Genomic DNA, 17,481 nt, shown 5'->3' with positions numbered 1-17,481 from the left:
GAGGCACAGACGGGCTGCAGCACGGATTGAGGGCTGCTCTGCTCTTTGGGCTTGCGCTGGGAATGGGTCTCAGTGGGGTTGCGTTGGGGACGGGTGATTTCCCCTGGATAATAGCAGCCTTGTCCGCCCCACCGCCCCCGTCCGGCCCCCAGCCAGCCCTGTGCCCCGGCCGTGCAAACCTCGGCTCTTCCACAGCCGCCCCATTCAGCAGCTGCGCGGGGGTTGGGGGGCAGCTTTGTGCCATGGGGCCCCTCCGTGGGGCTTTGCTATAGGGAAGAGACGCGGGTTGGCAGCGAGCATCCCTGCCAGTACGGAGAGCGGGGTCTGGGGGCAAAGCCACAAGGATGGGGGTCTGTATGGGCTGGTAACGACAAAAGGTATTTCGTTCTCCCGCTGTTCCCGTGCCCCAATCCGTGCCTTCAAGGTGAGCGAGCCGCTTTGGGGGCTGCTTTATGGGGCGGATTGAGCCCCTGTCTGCTATTCCCATAGAACAGCAGCCCGCTCCCACCCCGCCCCCCAACCCCCGAGGGGTTCCCACCTCCAGCGCCTCCCTGTCTGCTCCCAACAACCTGAGCAAGCCCAGGCAGGGCGGGCGGGGCGGCAGGAATGAGCCGCTAAAGGAACCCGGCTCCGGAACCGAACCGAGTCGGCATCGGGGTGGGGCGGTGGGAGGGGGAAAAAGGGGAGCGGAGCTCGGCACCGCGCGACCGCTGGGGGGGGATAAGGGGCCGCGGGTGGGGGGCAGCAGCACCGCGCCTTCCTCCTCATCTCCGCCTCCTCCTCCTCCTCCTGACGTCAGGCAGCGGGTCCCGCTCAGTCGCGGACGGGCGGCGGCGGCAGCGGGCATGGCTGGGGGGCGGCGGGCGGCCCCGAGCTGCGGTTGGGGCTGGAGGGGCGGCTGGGGCTGCTGGCCCTTCCTGTGCCTCCTGCTGTGCTGCGGTAAGTGGGGCTGGGGGTCGGGAGGATCCGGGAGCACCTGCGGGACTGCGGGGCTGGTTGTGGGGTGTGGCACCGGGAACACCTGGGGGGGAGAAAGGGGGGATGCAGCCCGACTTTGGGTGGGACGGGCTGATTCGCTGTTGGGATGAGGTTGGTTTGTAGGGTGTTCGTGGGGTGGGGCTGCTCGTGGGGTGCATTTGGCTTTCAGGCTTTATGGGGTGCAGCCGCTTTAGCAGCAGGGCGCTGAGTGCATCTGCTTTGGGTGCAATGCTGCTGCTTTTGGGGTCGTGCTGCGGGGTGCAGCCCGATGTGAGACAGGAGCAGGGCGCAGTTGATTTAGTGCTGGGAAATGGTGCTCCCAGGGTCCCCTTCCCCACCTCTCCCCGTGCTTGGGATATGGCCAGACCCTGCTCCTGCATTTGGGATGTGTGGGGCTGGGGGTTGTGCTGCTCCCCCTCCCCAAATGGCCCTGCAGGGCCCCATGGGCCGTTCCCCATTCAGGCTGTAGTGCTGACAGCCGGGGGGAGCTGACGCCCTTCGGGCACCGCCTGGCCAGAGTCCAGGAATGCTAAAACCGTGCTGCGGGGGAGCGGGGTGGGAGCAGCCCCCGCCCCCATCCCCGAGCCCGTCCCCGCCCTACAAGTCCCCATGCTCCGCTTCAGGAGTGGATGTGTGTGTGTATGGATGTATGTACGTGTGTGTGCAGAGCTGGGAGTGCCCCGTGCAGCCCCCTAAAGCAGCACAGGGTAAGGGATGCCCTCTGTATCCCCATGGGCAGGTGGTTGGTGGTAGCCCCATCCCTGTGCTCTATGGGGCTGAGGTGAGGGCAGTGTGCCCGCACGTGTGTCCCGTGTGCACGGGATGCCTCGGTCAAGCCGTTAGGAAGCATCCACCCCTTTCCTTCTAAGGAGTTTTTCCCCAAGCGCCGTGTTTCTTTTGGCTTTTTACACTCTTTCTTTTTTTATCCTCTTTCCAGTCCGTTTTGCCCTGGTTTATGGGCTGTGCTTCCTGCCCCACACCGTGCCCTCCCCATACCGGGGGTCCCCATGTTTCACCCCTATCTCCCTACAGCACAACACAGGGGTAACCCTGCTTTGATTGAGGCCTGGGCTGAGAGCTGAGCTCCCACCCCCAACCCGTGCTGGGATCCCCTTCCTCGCAGCACACGTGTCGAGTGAAGCACCCATTGGTTGGCAGCACGATGGTGTTGGCGAGCAGAGCTGCTATGAAGGGCTTGATGCTTCCCAGAACCATCAGGGGCTGCAGCCAAAGCCGTTCCCAGGCAGGATGGTGGCTTGCTGTGCACCCTCACATGGGGGTATATGCAGTGGGGCTGTTGGGGTTGAGTGTGAGATTTGCCATTCCCATTGGGGAAGTTTACTGGGGGGTTTGGGATGGCAGCACAGCATTGGCTCCATCACCATCCCCATCTCCCCCCAATAGGAAGCAGAACCCCATTGCATCCCCCCCCCAAGCCCTTCAGCTCCGTGTGCTGCCTGCACACCTCTGCTCTGCAGTCGGCTGCTGGAGGGGCCGTGCTGCTCCCCACCCCCTTCCTCTGCTCTAAAAGCAAATCTTTGTTCTTGCAGAGCGCTGGCTGCGGGCCGCCTGTCCGCCAGCCAGATGGAAAGGCACGGGGGCTCTCCTCCCTTCCCGGCTCACTTGCTGCAGGCGGCCCCTCCGCATCTCGAGGTCTCCCTTTGGAGTTATGCCAGCCTCTCAGGGCTCAGTGTTAAGAGCTGGAGCTCAGCTCTGCAGCCTGTGCATGGCCAATAGTTCTCCAGCCTGACTGGAGAACCCATCGCTGGGTTGAGGGGGGTCTGTCCTTGTGTCCCCATTCAGCAGTGCCTGAGGTGTCACCAGCTGCTCCTTATAGCCTGGAGCCTGGCTGAGCCCTTCACCCTGGGTATCCAACTTGTCCTGGGGGAGGTGGGGAGCAAGGAGAGGTGGGGAGGGGGCTGCAGTCTCCCTGTTGGCCTCTTCAAGGGCAACCAATGGAGCAGGAGGGGTTCCTGCTGCCAGCCAGGGATGCCAGCCATTCCCCAGCTGTGAGTTCATGGTTTCGGCTGCTTGGCGGCCAGGCTGGGGGCTGTCACACTGAGTGGGTGAGCTCTGTGAGCTGCAGCTTTCCTGGGGCTGGGGAGCAGAGCCTGACATGCCCATGTCTGTGGGTGCCAGCTCAGGGCCAGGTGCCTCCTGTTCTGCACTCAGTGCAGTTTCCTGATCCCATTCCATACTTTATCTCTGGGGCTTTCACCTGTTTTTCCAACTTCTCCTTTTCCTGCACGCTGTTTGTCCCTCTGCTTAGTGCCAGCTGTGCTGTGCCTATGGAAGGGCTGAGGGGCAGGAGTGGGCTGCTGTGTTGTCCCAGCTGTGCTGGTGGTGTAAGCCAGCACTTTGGATATGGCAGATAAGGGCTCCTGGCTGCATTTTGGGGCTGTGCCCACTTCACACAGAGCATTTTATGGGCACGGCGTTACCCTTTGAAGCTGCTGTGTGGCTGTCACCAAGCAGTGCTATCAGGTGGCTGTTGACACAGCTGCCTTCCTACAGCCCTCTTATCTCCCGTTCTCATACTGGGTGGTGGGCACAGCCATTCCTGGGCTCCCCATTGCCATCCCATCCTGGGGCTCGTTGCTTTACTGCTGTGCCATCCATGCCATGACACAGCTCTGAGCTGGGGCTGCTCAGACTCGGTGCAGGGCAGCTCCGGGCTCTGGATCGATATCCATTACCTTGGAGCAAGGCCAGGTGCTCCATTAGTACTGCAGGCCCCCATGCTGCAAGCAGGGATATAACAAGGAGCTCACCTTTATATTGCAGGGAGGGTGCTTGGGTTGCTGGCTCTTAGGGTGGAGACCTGGGGTGATCCCTGCTGTGCTGGGGATGTGATGTGAGGGTGCTGTTCCTCCCCCAGGTGTATCTGGCAGGCTGGAGGTCCACATGCCAGCAGTGCTGGAAGTGGAGATCGGGAGCACAGCCAGACTGGAGTGCGGCTTCTCCATCCCTGGGAACGTCTCCTTCACCTCCATCGAGTGGTTCTATGTGAGTGATGTTGGGGTTGGGTGGCCAAACTTGGGGCTGTCCAACGGGTTCTACATCGGGCTGGTCCCCAGGTCAACCATGGGCACTCCAATCGGGTGAGGCTGTGCGTCATCACCGCCAGTGGGGCACGGATAGATGAGACGGAGTACGGCGAGAGGCTGTCGGTGGGGGAGGACAAGGCTCTGTCCATCAGCAAGGTGACAAGGCAAGACAACGCCAGGACCTTCATCTGCCGGGTTGGGGCTGACGGACGGGGTGTGGGGGAGAACCACACCGAGCTCTACACATACAGTGAGTGATAGGGCAGCCGTGGTGTGAGGTGGGGGGGATCCTGTCCTGCTCCTCCTAATACATGGAGTGGCTTCTTCCAGAGGTCCCCGCTCCCCCTGAGATCACACCCAACTCGGCCGGCATCCCCGCACAGAACAGCGACATGTCGGAGGTGAGGAGAGGTCCCCAATTCCCCATCCCCATAGGGGCACCCCCAGGGCCGTGCCGTGCCCATGGTGCTCCCTGCTGCTGCAGATTGCTCAGTGCAGGAGCGAGAACAGCTTCCCGTCCCCCAACATCACCTGGTACAAGAACGGGGAGCCGCTGCTGCAGGAGGAGGACAGTGAGTTGGGCTGGGGATGGGGATGGAGAACCGCATCCCTCCATCAGAGGGACGGGATACCTGTGCCCTCCATGTTTGTGGGATGGGAACAGCATCTGCATCTCTTGCAGAGACAAAGATCCTGACCACGTTGGTCCGCCAGTCGAATGGGCTGTACACGGTGGTCAGCACGCTGTTCAGCAAGGTGACAAGGGAGGACCGCAGCTCCCTCTTCCACTGCACTGTGCATTACTGGCTGCGGGGACAGATGCTCACCAAGGACTCTCAGCGGGTGAACGTCACCGTGTTCTGTGAGTTGGGGGGCAGGGGCTGTTCGCAGTGCTGTGGGTCGGGACCCGCACCCACCCTGCCTGCTCCCTCCTCCCACAGACCCCACGGAGCATGTGGAGCTGCGCGTGGTGAGCAACTCGGGGATGGTGAAGGAAGGGGATGATGTGAAGTTGGTCTGTGATGCTGATGGGAATCCGGCCCCTGTCTTTAGCTTCTTCAAGAGAGAGGTAAAGGGGGGCAGGGGGTGGTCAGACCCCTCTCCTTTGGCATCCCCTGTCCCAGGATGGAGGGGCTGAGGGTTGTGTTGTCCCCACAGCTGGAGGACAGCTGGCAGGATATGACCTCGCTGGCTGACACCAACAACGGGGTGCTGATGCTGCACGATGTTAACAAGAGCAGCAGCGGGCTGTACAGGTGCCAGACGTTGGACTTGGATGATATGACACAACATGAAGGGGATGTGGAGCTGATGGTGAACTGTAAGGCTGGGGGACGGGACACTGCACCCTGCGGGTGGTACCCCATCCCTCTGCTCACACTGCCCTGCTCCACATCCCTCTCCTAGACATCGAAGGGGTCCAGGTGAAGATGGAGCCATCCTCACCCCTTCACGAAGGGGACAGTGTGAGGCTGAGCTGCAACGCCCACAGCCCCGTGGCCCTGGATTACCAATGGAGGGATGCAAAGGTGAGCAATGCTCGGGTATTGGCGTGCTGGGCTGCCCCTTGGGGTCCATTCCTGCCATGGGATGTGGGAGGTGCTGACCCCCAGCCCTGGGTTTCCCTCTCCAACAGGGCAGGAAGGTGGCGGAAGGCAACCAGCTCCACCTGAGCAACCTCACCTTTGAGACCTCCAGTAACTTCAGCTGCAGAGTGCAGGCTCGCAGCGTGCCAGGGCTGGAGCAGAGCAAGCAGGTGGCTGTGGCTGTGCGGGGTAAGGATGGAGATGGGATGAGCATCATGCTGCTTCCATCAGCCCCATCCCATGGGGAGATGCAGACACTCGCTGTCTCTCCCTGCAGGGGAACCACGCATTGTGGCCATCAGCTCCCCGCTGTACGTGCGGCAGGATGAAGTCATCAACCTGACCTGCAAGGCCATCGCCTTCCCCCGGCCCTCCATCCACTGGAGCATCAATGGGACGGTGAGGGATGGGTGGGGGCTGTGGGTGGCTCTCGGGATGGGGACTGTGTGTGGGTGCTGAGCCCTGTGCTTCCCATATCCCTACAGACCCACGAGTACATGGAGAACAAGCACATTGCCAGCAACCTGACGGTGCGTGTGAGCCACGACCTGCTGCGGGCAGGAGCCACGTGCCGGGTGTCCAATGCTCTGGGGGTCAGCGAGAAGCACATCCAGCTGCTGGGTGAGCCCCATTGCCCCTATTTCTGCTCTGTGACACTGAGAGTCATGTTGCTGTCTGGCCTGGGGAGGGAGCCTCCTGCATCTGCTGCTCCTCTCCCTGTTCAGACAAGGAATGAGGCTCTGTCTCCACCTGCAGGGGTGAAAAAGCTGCTGCTTGGTCTCATTCTATTGCCCAGCAAAGCCAGCAAGGGTGCAGAGGGATGGCTGGGAGGGTTGTGGTGTCACCATACCCGGAGCTCTACAAGGACTGTGGATACGTGGCACTTGGAGACAGGGTTGGGGTTGGACTTGGTGGTGTTAGAGGTCTTTTCTAACCTTCATGGTTCTGTCATTTCCATGCGTCCTGCAGGCAGCAGCTGGTGCTTTGCTGGGGAAGGAGCTCCTTTCTTACCCCTGGGAGCACAGATGTGATGCACGCTCACCCCCCTCCTCTCCTCTCCTGTCTAGATCAAAAGACATCAGAGAGCAAAGGCATCATCATCGTGGCCATCATCGTCTGCATCCTTGTGGTGGCCGTGCTGGGCTCCATCATTTACTTCCTGCACAAGAAAGGCAAGATCTCATGTGGCCGCAGCGGCAAACAGGACATGTAAGCACCGCCGCCCTCGGGGCAGAGCTGCTTTGCCATCACCACCGCTTCCCATCCCATCCCACCTCCCCCTGCCCAGCATGGCAGGCTGGGCCGCTTCCAGCTTCCCGCGTTGAGGAAGGAGCAGAGCTTTAGAGCAGCCAAAGGGACCCATCCCCAGGGAGGGGCTGTACAGCACAGGGCTTCCCCCAGCTGGAGCATCGTCCCCAGCTATCCCCTGCCCTATGGCATCCCCCAAGGTGGAGCCTGGGGGCTCGGTTTGCCTCTCTATCCCCCAGCCACGTGCCCTTGGCTATGGCAAAGATGTCTCAAAGTTGTCACCTCCCTCCCTTAGCACAAAGCCAGAGGCACGTAAAGACAAGAATGTAGTTGAAGTTAAGTCAGATAAACTTTCCGAAGAGGCTGGGCTCCTGCAGGGTGCCAACGGAGAGAAGAGGTCGGCTGCTGACCAGGTAGGACCGAGCATCGTGAGCTGGGGCCAGGGCTGTTGCAGCAGCCAGAGGTGCTCCAGGTAACGCTTTCCTCCTCTCGCAGCCTCCCCCCACCCTGCATGGGCCTCCATCATCCATCAGCAGCGCTCGAGGAGGGGCTGGGAGGGAGGGGAAGGGGATGATGTGCTGCTTTGAGGATATATAGGGCTGCTCTGCCAGCTCTGCTCTGTGCCAGCCCTGAGCACTTCAGGAAACAGCTGCCTGGCTGTGAGCCCTGCAGGCTGCCCCAGGGGTGCTGGGGAAGCGGCTGCACGACCAGCCCTGGCAGAGCTCAGCCCATTGCAGGCTGAGATGGCTCTCCCAGGGCTCAGAGCCCCCAGTGCCCATGCCAGGCTGTCACTGTGCCAGGGCTGGGCTCTGTGTGCTCATCCCATAGAGCAGCACTGAGCAGGCTGTGCTCCTGTTAGCATTAGATTAGAATGGCCCCAGCCCCTCCTGCTGCCAGCACAGCTCACTGCTCCATGCCCTGGGAATGGCACACACTCCTGTTCTTACCCCCACCTGTTTTGTTTTATTAACTAACTGCTTTCCTCCTTCCCCCCCCCCTATTTCTCTTCTATTGGCCTGAAGAGCGAGAAATACATCGATCTGAGAAACTAAGAGAGGGCGATCTCCTAAGTGCTTTCATCCTTCGATCCTTCCCTGCTCTTGGATGGCCTTATCCCCCCCCTGCCCCACACCTGGGGGGCACAGCCAGAGGCAGCGACCCCCCCCGACAGCTCACAGCGGGGCTGACGGGTTGTCGGCTCAGCAGCAGACTTCGCTTACTGCTACGGAGAAGCCAACAGCAATACTCACACCCCACTCGGCTTATCTACCTGATGGAAGGGTTTGGAGGCTTTTCTTGTTTCTTTTAGTTTCGTTTTTTTTTGTAATGGAAACCTGTTCTGTACGTGTGTGAGGAGGTTTGGATGCGTTGCTTTTGCAGCGGGATGCCCCAGGCAGTCTATAGGCACATTGGGGGGTGTGCAGCTGGGAGGGGAAGGGCTCTATTAGGGGATGTGGGGGAGGGCTTTGCTCTCAGACAGGTGCCAGAGCTCTGAGCTCCCCATATTTGGGGCTGTGTATAATAGGGAGGGAGGTGGGATGGTTGAGTTTGGGTGTGAGCCGAAGGAATGCGAGGGCAGCGCCAGGCAGCGCCGGCTCAGGGCTGGATTTGTTGTTTTATTCCCTTTTCCTTTATTTTTTTTTCTTCATTTTGTCATCTTCTTTCCTCTTCCTCTTCTTCTCCCCCCTTTTCTCCTTCCCCATTTTCCCCCTAAACATCCCACCCCCCATTTCTCCCCTCTTTTCCTTCCCCCTCATTCTCCCTGCTCTTCCCCCCATCCTTTTTTCTCTCTATTCCCTTTTCCTTTCCCCTTATCCTTTCTCTTTCCCCCCTTTTCCCTCTTTCTCCTCTCTTCCCCCTCTCCTCTCTTCTTCCCCCTCTCCTCTCTTCTTCCCCCTCTCCTCTCTTCTTCCCCCTCTCCTCTCTTCTTCCCCCTCTCCTCTCTTCTTCCCCCTCTCCTCTCTTCTTCCCCCTCTCCTCTCTTCTTCCCCCTCTCCTCTCTTCTTCCCCCTCTCCTCTCTTCTTCCCCCTCTCCTCTCTTCTTCCCCCTCTCCTCTCTTCTTCCCCCTCTCCTCTCTTTCCCCCTCTCCTCTCTTTCCCCCTCTCCTCTCTTCTTCCCCCTCTCCTCTCCTCTCTTCTTCCCCCTCTCCTCTCTCTCTTCTTCCCCCTCTCCTCTCTCTCTTCTTCCCCCTCTCCTCTCTCTCTTCTTCCCCCTCTCCTCTCTCTCTTCTTCCCCCTCTCCTCTCTTTCCCCCTCTCTTCTCTTCCCCCTACAATAAATCACCCCCAGGGAAAACTACTTCATTTCTTCCTCCCCCCACCTTCCCCACACAAGGGATCAGAACAACCAGAGCCCCCCCATTCCCCCCCATCCCTTCCTCTTCCCCCCCAGCTCTTCCTCCCCCTACCCTGCATTGCAGCAGGACCTCAGGTCACTGGGAGGAGGGAAACCTCCCCCCCCCCCTTCTTCATTCAACCTCCAGAGCTGCAAACGTTGTGGAAACAGATGCTTCAGTTTATATATATATTTCTGTTGGATGGTGTGTGTACATTTCCAGGAGTTCTTTTTTTTTTTTTGTCTGATATTTGCAAGGTTTGTTTTGTTTTTTATATATATATATATATGTGAAAATAAAGTACCGGGTTCAACACGTGGTGGTTGCTTTGGGCCTTGTTGGGGTTGGGGGGGGATGCTCTGCTTTGTTCTATGGGGTTCTCAATGGTGGGAATGGCCAACTACTGGATCCGTACCCACTCAATAGCAACTGATCCATCCATTCTCCATTGAATCCATTGAACAAATACGTTCAGTTTCTCATAGATGTGAGACTAAATTCTAACAGGTCTCAGATTGTAACAGAATTAGGGTAGGTAATAATTGAAGGTGATTGATTCTATTATAGCATGAGCCACTCGTGGGGCCTGAGATACAAAGTGGGAACCAACCCCCCCCCTCCATCATTGTAAGGGGGAAATAAACCAACATGGACAACTGGAACCACTTATTTCACGTCCAGTTCAACCCCTGTGTCCTCATTTGACCCCAATTAACCTCATTTGACCTTTAGGATCCCTTATTTTAAGTGATTTGACCTTGTTTGCCCCCTGTGTCCTCATGTGACCTCTGTGTCCTTATTTGACCCCAATCAACCTCATTTGACCTTTAGGACCACTTATGTGATTTGACCTTGTATGACATCTGTGACCCCATACGACTTTTCTGTCCTTATTTGACCCCAATTAACCTCGTTTGACCCTTAGGAACGCTTATTCTATTTGATTTGATCTCACTTGATCTCTGTGTCCTCATTTGACCTCTGTGTCCTCGTCTGACCCCAATTAACCTCAATTGAGGTTATGATGATCCTTTAGGACCACTTATTTGATGTGATTTGACTTCATGTGAGCCCCTCTGCGCCCTGTATCTTCATTTTACTCCCATTTATCTAGTCCACACAACTCAGGGCAGGCAGTTCTAAGCACATCTTTGCTTCTGTACAAGCCCCAAGGCCCTGCAGGGTTCATTAGACACGATGCATTAATTAGACCTCATGAGGACACTAGGTATGTTGTATGATGCAGCTATACCCATCACTTCTGATCTCTATACATAGAATCACAAGGTTGGAAAGGACCTACATCATCTAATCCAACCATCCTCCCTTTACCATACCTACATAAAACAACTAAGCATACCTACATAAAACAACATATCTCCTAGCTCCCTATCCAGATGCTTCTTTGACACTGCAAGATCTTCTGCGTTCACAACCATGTAAGAGATATATAAACTAGATGTAGCAAGTGCAAGAATAGATCAGCACCTACTGCAATAGACTAATGGACATTATGAGAGGCAGATGGGCTCTAGTAGAGTGGCTGTGATGCTTAAGGATCCCCCAACTACAGACCAGATTCCTTTTGTACCCTTAAAGGAGAGAAATAAAGTTGTTGATGTGACTCTGTCTCACAGATTCTTATGGATTCTAGAACCTGTTCATCAAGATTAGTACAATACGATGTGCTCTATCAATAGACTTAATAGCATTAACGCACCATCCCAGGCTCGGCTGCTTTGATCAGGCTGACTCCAGCTGGATGTTCTTCCAGGACCCACAGAACCAACACAACTCAGCCCATCTGCTACAACAAAGGAAATTTTATTTAAAAATAAAACTTTTGTTTCATTTTTCTTCTCTCTCTTTTCTTTTTTTTAACCGACACAAGGTGAATGAAATCCCAAAGAAGCTCTTTAGTGGGCAGCACACAAGAAATGGAAACAATTAATAAATAACATTAGTATAACCTCTAAACATTAACAATGCATTTGCAAACAAAATGAGGACTTTAAACCAAGTGAACCTTAAAGCTCAGCTACTCTCTGTAAGAATATTTACCTTCTGTTTTTCCTTATTCTTTACAGATCTGAAAGGATTAAATACTGCTATTATATTTTATATTAATGACACTATTATACTTTGTTTTTTTTTTAAATATTTTTTTTTTGTGTGTGTGTGAAAATCTCAACGTTTTTAACACTGATATTATACAAATGGGTATTTGTCATTCAGCTGCTCCCTGGCAGGAGTTTCAAATCAAAACCATTTCAAGGAGGAACTTTTAAGTGTCCTTATTCCCCTCTCATTTCCAATGTGGCACCTTGAAGGCAGTGCCCTGGGAGCTGCATTTTGTAATTGCTCAACAAATAAACAGCCAACCAACTGAACAAAAACCATGTACAGTAATGACCCTACCTTGGGATTGGCTGCAGTAATGCAGTGAGCCTCATGCAGGGAGCAGCACACTGAGCAGCAGAGCCCTTATGCAGACAGCAGGGGCTGCACACCTCCACCTGCAGCTTGTGCAGGGACATGCAGAGCAGGGCAGTGCTGCAGATGAAGCTAAAGCAAACTCCTGACAGGATATGTCTCATTGCAGGATCCCGTTCAGCTGCGGTGGCATCCGACTCACCAAGTCAGTGGGGCAGATAGATGATGTGTGCTGCTTTCCTGCTGCTCCCAAAGCCCCAGCCCTCACTGCACAAAGGGTTTTCTGCTTGCTTTGTGTCCTGGCTTGGCAGGTTGGGGGGGAAAAACAGTATATTTAATCATGAGCAAAACTTGTATTTTATCACAAGCAAAACCAATCTTGTTCCTCCAATTCTTCACACCGAGCTCAGTGCAGCACCAGTGCAGACAAGTCACTGTTAGTAATAGGTAGAGTAGGAAACCTCCACAGCTGAAATGCTACAAAACACAGTGTTGAAGTGACAACTGCCCACCTCTCTCGCCCCTCCTTTTCACACCTTATAATGTATCTCAAAGGCAGCACAGGGCTCTTCCTTTCCACACAGGGATACCCAGATCCAGCCCGGTGACACAGCGTTCCCTTAAGAAAGGCACAAGACATTTTGGGTTTCTCTTGTTTAAAAGTAGCATCACAAAGTGAACTTCTTCAGAATAAAGAACAAGGAGGTGAAGGGAAAGGAAGAGAAAATAGCATCAGGCTCACCTTTCTGAAAGAAAAACAGCAAGAAAAATACACTGTACACAGTGCCTGGGTGGACTTGACAGAGCACAGCCATAAAACACAGGCAGGACTCTGCTGCACTTCAGTGGTGCAAGCAAACACACATCTAAGGAAGAAAAGCCAAGGCTTAAGTTTCTTAACTCAGTTGGAGACACAAACAGTGCACGGAAAAGACACATGCAGAAGAATTAGTGATACATGCCACAAAGATTGCTCTCTCTAATCTCTAATACCTGGAACAACATCCCTTGGCACACACAGCCCCAGAGACAGGCCTGTATAAAGCTCTGCTGCGTGTGGGTCGTTCAGCATCACGGCCAGCCTGGAATCAAGGGCTAGCAGAGGATGGGGCATCACTACTCCAATGGCACACGCTGTGCAGGACAAGAGTTAAGGCTTTCCAGCTGGCTGCACTTGGCTCCTAGCAGCCCTGCCTGTGTGCTGCAGCCTCACGCCACACTTGAGCACACTTAGGCTGAGTTTACACAGCAAGGCAGAACTGAAGTGGCTCCAACAGCAACACGGAGTGAGTGGCAGCACTGGAGAGGAGGGAAATACAGAGCAGTTGCTCCCTCACAACACGTTCTTTTATGTGGGTCTCCAGGAGAAAGCCAGAAAATAACACCCAAGCAGTAGGACTGGATGGTCAGGCTCACAACTGCTGCATCTGTGGGCACAGGAGAGGGAGCAGCTCTGCTTCCCCAAGCACAGCATGCACAGACATCAGCCTCCCTGCCAGGCCAGACCCTGCTCTTGGCTGCCTGACCTCTCTGCAGCACTGCAGAGCACGTTGCTGGCTGACAGCGATCTCAGCAGCGTGCTGCATTTGCAATTTCAGCCCCAGCCCCAAAATAGCAACAGCAGTGATGGCCTTAAGTGTTGCACTTAAGAGATCTCCTTACAGCTTCAGAGAAATACAGAAAGGAGGGGAGTGAGGTGAGACAGCTCATGCTTTTAAACTACGTGGACCCCACATCATCAATTTACAAAGCTGTAGATTTAGAGAAATACCAATACTCCACACAGAACAAACATTTGATGCTTAGTTTCCTATGCTAACACTGGTCAAGTCCCCCTCTGCAAACTGCAAGTTGCTTCGCTCAGATCTGGAAGCAGCAACCAGATCCTTTAAAAGCTTCAACTGAATCCAACAACCGCCAGCACTCCAGCAATAATATTTCACGTCGTAACCCTTTGCCCAGTGACTGCTGCTGCCCTCTCAGTGATGCAAGCAATGCAGGACATGCTGTGCAAGGCGAGCAGCCCCTTGGTGCGCACAGAGCACCCTTCATGCAGCAGGCTGTGACCTGCGGATCCCTGCTCCATTTAAATCCCCTCCAGAGGAACTATGCTTCTCACACTCCAGGCAAATTATGCACTGAGTTAAGTAGCTGAGTATGCAAGTCAGGTTTTTGTGAAGTAACTGCCCAGTTCTGACTTGTAAAGCTCAGTGTGATTGTTTTACAAATGCAGAGGTTTCCCAGATCTGCTTCAACACAAGCTCTGGTAATTCCTGGGAGTAAGGGCAGTGCAAAGAGCCCCCGTGTTGTTTCGATAGCCATGCAGAGAAACTGCTGAGTTTATTTTACTTCAAAGCAGGTAAGATACCAACAAATACATCAGCTGCATCTACCAGCCCCACACAACAGCCTGGCACAAAGAAAGATGTCTGAAGGAGACGACGGAATGTGCGTGAAGGCCACGAGTCTGCGACAGCCACCATGCAGTTAAGATAAATAACACATCGTATTTACCAGGTGCAATATTCCTAGAGAAAGAGTGAGTGCCTGGTGATGCTGCTTAAGCCCAACAGGGCTGCAATTGGAGCACCGAAAGCATGGAAGGCTCAAGGCTACAAAAGGAACAGCAGCAGCCAGTTCTCTGCTCTCGGCTCAGCTTCTTCCCACCTCTCCAAAACATGCAGAGCTTTCAGCACATCTTGCTCCCTGGAATCTGGCGCTGCCAGCATAGCTGGCACGAGGACACTTACGACAGCAATCCAGCTCCAAGATCCAAAACGCCTGGCAGATGCTGGTCAGGCTATCTCCAAGCAGAAAAGGACAACTCAAATCATAAGCAATAAATGCTACTGTTACAGGTAAAAGGGAAACGCCGTGGCAAACAGGAAGCAATCAAGAGATTTCTTCCAAGGTCTCCTATTTATTCCCAGCAGAAAGTGACCTCTCAACTGCTCTGAAAAGCCTGAGCCAAGATACACAGCAGCGAACAGGACCAAACCTAGTACCATGAACCACAGGACACACTACACCGACCCGGAGACTTTGTTTCTCAGAGCACTCACTTAGAATTCACAGCACAACACACTCCCCCCGGCCTCCAGGGCATCAGCTCTGGGATCCCTCCTAATGAAACCTTCCTCTACAGACACCCTGGAAATTAAATCTGTTCTCTCAAACACGAGGTAGGGGTAAAGGACTCCAAGACACACACTCTATAAAACACCATTCCGCTCCATTCCATTTCACTGCTTTGAAATCTGGAACCACAAAAACCTGATAACTGATTCTCTTAAGAGGCAGGGCTGACCTCCGCATGAAGTCTCTAAAGGAACCCCCTTCCCCTTTGGTGCGTAGCCGGGCTACGGCTGCCCAGGCAGTTGGTCCACAGAAGCTCTAGGTGTGGAGGTAATGTGCTATGTGGCCACGTGTGCAGGGGAGGAAATGGAAACAAACTCACGGAGAATATTCTTGGCCATTTCAATATTGTTATGTGCAATGACCAGAGCTTTCTGAATGTCCTGATATGAGTAGCCTTGGCTCATGAGGTTCTCAATCTCGCTGGAGAGCTGCAGTGATGCCCCGGTGCTGCTGCTGGCTGCTCCTGGCTGGCAGCTCCCTGCTTTGCGCTCGGAATTGATTCTTCGTGGCAGCGGTTTCGGAGGCCTTTCTGGAACCTGAGAGCCATCTGAAAAACCTGGAAGGAGAAATAAAGGCGTCACTTTGGGAAAGGGCACGTGACTCTTGCTCGGAACACAGGATGACATCAGACTGGTAAGTGGCACTTAAACACAGCACCGAAGCTGGTGTTGCTTTCTCCAGTCAGCCCATCGTCCCACGCAGCGTCACAGATCAGATCAGCTTCCCTCCTTGTGTGCAATAGCAGCCACAGGGATTCATTATTTGATGGGTACATCAGGTCCATTTATTACATTAAAACTGAAGAAAAATTTGGCCACGGGGGTATGCATCCACGTAAGCAGAGCTGAGGGATCAGTCTTAGAGTGAGACAGAGTCCTGCTGTGATAAAACAGCACAGAGAATGCATAACAGACTGCACCAAACCTACTTTGCAAATGATGAATAGACAGCACCTTAAAGAAAGCTGAACTTGCCTTCCAGAATAACTCCTCGAGGTACTCGGGATGGAGTTCTCTGCACTCAGATCTGTAAGGCTAAGAACGCCCACACAATCCCTCTTTAGGAGTGGGCAGAGATGAAGCCGTCATTGTGGAGCTTTTCTAAAAGACTCTGACCAAAAGCACTAAGATAAAGGAAACAAATTCACTGAGGCTTCCTCACCAACCACAACGCAGTTCATCTCCCTGATCCTCGCAGTACGAGCTTCTTACTCATAAAAAGCTTTTTGTACATTGGAGAGAAAGGACTACCCGCTTCTCTCCCCCAAACTGGCTTTTGAAACAGCTGTTCCAGCTTCAGCTGGTTCCAATTTCAGGCACCGTGGGTCAATTTCAAAGGGCGACTACCAGCTCAGCTTTTTTGGTAAATGATTAAGAAACTAAATTGTAGATCACAATGTATGAGAACATCAATATGCCACAATTCATCCCATAGAAGTCAGGCTTGCTTAGCACCAGGCTTCAGCAGCAGCCAATACCCAACAATTCAGACAACGGCAGATGCTTCCCAGAGAACTAACATCAGCACTTTTCATGAGCAGATCTCCTACCACTACAAAGCAGAACAACAGCACTATCATTTCAGGGTTGTATAAACAAGGAAGGGTCAATGATTAAGCTCAGTTGTTCATCTGGGAGCAGCATGTGAGCTCCCTTTGCACTTCTTCTCCCTGCCAGCCACATTCTACAGACACGGTGACAAAGGCAGGAAGCAGAGAGGAGTGGCAGCAGCTAATACATGTATCTGATCTAATAAACTCTGAGCTGAGCTGAGGAAGTGAAAGCTCCAAAAGAGGGAACTAATGAAGCAGGTGAATAGAAGGGACAAGCAGCCTTGGGTACGGGAAGCTCAAGGAACAAGAAACTCACTCCTTTTACTTGGAAAATGGCCAGAGTTCAGATGTGCTGAAGCCCAGAGCACCCCAACAGGAAGTTTCAAAGCTTCCTTTTGCACTGCAGGGCAGTTGTAGGGATGAAGCCAAGCATTATTCATGAATGCTCCTGGAGAGATGAGGCTTTGGTTTCCCCTTGGTGAACGTGTCTCAGCCAGAAGGACAAGATGTCCCCTGCTTTTTCTTTGGGGACAAAAAGCTGACCTCGCTGAGCCACCAAGTCCTCAATCAAAGACATTGAAAGCATCAAGCAGTGCTATTGTGCCATCTGCTGGCAGCCACCACCTTGAAGCCAGGCAGAAGCCAGGCCAGTCATCCCATATGTGAGCAGCAGTGCTAAAGTTCTGCTTCATGCCATGGTACATAAAGAATCCATGTCCTACAGGACTCAGTGGCTTAAGGATATCCTTCGGGCTGAGAATAGGTTTTGCTAACTGTGATTTAATCACGATTTGCTAGTTAAGTGATTTAAATGAGCGAGGCAGTGCATTCCGAGTCATAAATCAAACTATGCAATTAAAGACCACAGTAATTCTGCTTCATAAAGCTGATTTTACAGCCTGCACACAAAGCCATCAATACCCACAAGAACATCCAGAATACAGCTGTTCTCTAACCTGTTACTGGGTCATTTTCCAAAGACATTCGGCTGAAGGCAGGTGTGGCATTGGAGATATCAGACAGTGTGCGACGAGCAATAGCAACTGGTAGTGGTGGTTTGGGGATATCATAGCCATCCTCTTCATTTTCTGACTCCTCAGGGCCGTTGCTGGCAGTGGCTGCTGCCAGATCCCCTTCATCTGGAACAAGAGGAGCAGTCTGAGC

At 53.7% G+C, this 17,481-nt stretch overlaps 2 protein-coding genes across 4 annotated transcripts in view; one reads left to right on the top strand and one right to left on the bottom strand.

The window, feature by feature from the left end:
- Window positions 1-729: 729 nt before the first annotated feature.
- Window positions 730-9,509, top strand: MCAM (melanoma cell adhesion molecule). 2 transcript variants are annotated; one of them, XM_015884226.3, is made up of 15 exons: window positions 730-939; window positions 3,857-3,984; window positions 4,056-4,275; window positions 4,356-4,426; window positions 4,510-4,597; window positions 4,708-4,887; window positions 4,967-5,094; window positions 5,184-5,346; window positions 5,433-5,554; window positions 5,662-5,800; window positions 5,889-6,010; window positions 6,097-6,232; window positions 6,679-6,820; window positions 7,155-7,272; window positions 7,882-9,509. In XM_015884226.3, the coding sequence occupies exons 1-15, from the start codon at window positions 846-848 to the stop codon at window positions 7,909-7,911; spliced, it is 1,881 nt and encodes a 626-aa protein (XP_015739712.2). In that variant the 5' UTR covers window positions 730-845; the 3' UTR covers window positions 7,912-9,509. The 2 variants fall into 2 exon arrangements, with proteins under 2 accessions (XP_015739712.2, XP_015739713.2); XM_015884227.3 differs by lacking the exon at window positions 7,155-7,272 and having other exon boundaries at window positions 777-939.
- Window positions 9,510-10,997: 1,488 nt separating this feature from the next.
- The window catches only part of CBL (Cbl proto-oncogene), a 32,550-nt gene continuing 26,066 nt past the window's right edge, over window positions 10,998-17,481 (bottom strand). For both annotated transcript variants that reach the window (XM_015884016.2, XM_085526042.1), the window contains 2 exons: window positions 17,274-17,456; window positions 10,998-15,321 (listed from right to left, as the gene is read on the bottom strand). In XM_015884016.2, coding sequence (XP_015739502.2) covers window positions 15,041-15,321; window positions 17,274-17,456 — 464 coding nt within the window. In that variant the 3' untranslated portion in view covers window positions 10,998-15,040. The remainder of the gene's footprint in view (window positions 15,322-17,273; window positions 17,457-17,481) is intronic.

This window comes from Coturnix japonica, chromosome 34 (genome assembly GCF_054131305.1).
Source record: "Coturnix japonica strain WE chromosome 34, WE-NBRP24, whole genome shotgun sequence".
Classification (NCBI taxonomy): Eukaryota; Metazoa; Chordata; class Aves; order Galliformes; family Phasianidae; genus Coturnix; species Coturnix japonica.
This window is presented reverse-complemented; position numbering and strand designations above follow the sequence as displayed.